The following is a 1,914-nucleotide window of genomic DNA, read 5'->3' on the forward strand; positions in this document are numbered from 1 at the left end:
TTAAATTGCCTGGCATAATATTTTGGAGTCCACCACTTTTCTGAGAGCTTCTTTCACATCCTTGTTTCTGAGGCTGTAGATTAGGGGGTTCAGCATGGGGATCACCACAGTGTAGAAGACTGTGGTCACTTTGTCAATGTCCAGACTCGCACCAGAACTGGGCTGGCAATAAATGAACAGGATTGTTCCATGGAAGATGACGATGGCTGTGAGGTGGGAGGCACAGGTGGAAAAAGCTTTGCACCTCCCCTCTGCAGAGCGCATCTTCAGAATGGTGATGAGGATGAACAGGTAGGAGGTGAGGATGATGGTGATGGTAATGACCTCATTGAAATTGACCACAATGAAGAGCAGCACTTCATTCACAGTGACATCAGAGCAAGCAAGATTCAAGAGTGGGGGTAGATCACAGAAGTGGTTGATCACATTTGACTTGTAACCTGGGATCTCAAGAGTTAAGCACAGGTGAATCATAGAGCAAATAGATGCATAGAGATAACAACCAGAAACCAGCTCTGCACAGAGCTTCTGGGACATGATGACCATGTACAGCAGTGGGTTGCAGATGGCCACAAAGCGGTCATAGGCCATCACTGCCAGCAGGAAGACCTCTGTGATTGCATAAGTACAAAATAAATAGAGTTGCACCATGCAGCCCTGGAAAGAAATGGCTTTGTCCTTGGTAAAGATGTTGGCCAGCATTTCGGGCACTATGATTGAGGAATAGCAGAAGTCCACAAAGGACAAGTGGCTGAGGAAAAAGTACATGGGAGTGTGCAGGTGAGAGCTGAGCTGGATCAGTGCAACCATGCCCAGGTTGGCCAGAACTGTGACTCCGTAGATGAGAAGGAACACCAGGAAGAGAGGGACTCTCAGCTCGGGGACATCTGACAATCCCAGGAGAATGAACTCTGTCATAGTGGAACAGTTTTCCTTGGCCATTTTACCAGAAATCAGGTTTAGAAAAACATGGTAATTTTTTGCTAGTTCAGGAGAGAAAAGAAATTATCATACTCTTAAACACATGTATTCATGGATTGTGAAAGAAACATAACTGCTAAATTTGGAAATATTACATAATTATGCAAATAATCTAAATTGTGTATCTCAGAAGAGTTCACTGTTGAAATGAATTTAACCATCAAGAGTAATATGAAATGATTCTTAGTCATTAACTACCCTGTACAGTTCTGATGATCCTTTGAATTTGGTGGTTTGGCAGACTGTGAAAGAGATTCAATGACGTGCTCTTAGCTACATGGAAATTTACTTCAATATATAAAAATGTTAAAAGCTATGTCCTAGTAGTGTAAAAGATACAATACACTTTTTATTATTTTTTAAAAATCTATCAATAGCATAAATTTACACCAAAATTTATCTCAATTCAATTGTTGGGAAATGTGGTTTCTATGAAACTTGTGGTTCATGAAGCCCATTTAAAATTATAATAATTCAGAATGGAAAAGGAGGCTTAACATATATATTCAAAGATACATAGTTTATCAAATTAGTGAAGCTATGATTTCATTGTAATATTAATTATAAAGTACTATAATGTCTCAAAAAGAAGAAACACTTGTATAATTTTTTAATCCATTACACAACACTTATTGAGTCTTAACATTTTGAACAATACTAAATGATTTTTAATTAGATATTTTATTCCTAGTAAGATGATATCAGAACTAATTATATTGAAAAAAACCAGAAAAATCTATGTTCAAGGGTACATTATTGTTTGTGATTGTTTTGACAATAGTCAAAACTAAATTTGTTTAAACTATGATTCATCATATCTTTGGTAGAAATGTACTTTTAAATTATGTTTTAAAATGATCAATTTTAAAGAACAGACACCAATAATAAATAGAGTGTGAGGTTTTATTTGTAAATGAGAATGTATGCAGGGAA

General features: G+C 36.8%; 1 protein-coding gene across 1 annotated transcript; it reads right to left on the minus strand.

Annotated features, from left to right (window-relative positions):
• LOC306638429 (olfactory receptor 5L1-like) lies at window positions 1-942 on the minus strand (the record flags this gene model as incomplete). The annotated part of the gene is made up of 1 exon (XM_079101716.1): window positions 1-942. One exon carries the CDS (start codon window positions 940-942, stop codon window positions 1-3), a length of 942 nt encoding a protein of 313 aa, XP_078957842.1.
• Window positions 943-1,914: the final 972 nt, after the last annotated feature.

The sequence above is a fragment of the Sciurus vulgaris genome, assembly GCF_902686455.1.
Source record: "Sciurus vulgaris genome assembly, chromosome: 11".
In the NCBI taxonomy this organism is placed as follows: domain Eukaryota; kingdom Metazoa; phylum Chordata; class Mammalia; order Rodentia; family Sciuridae; genus Sciurus; species Sciurus vulgaris.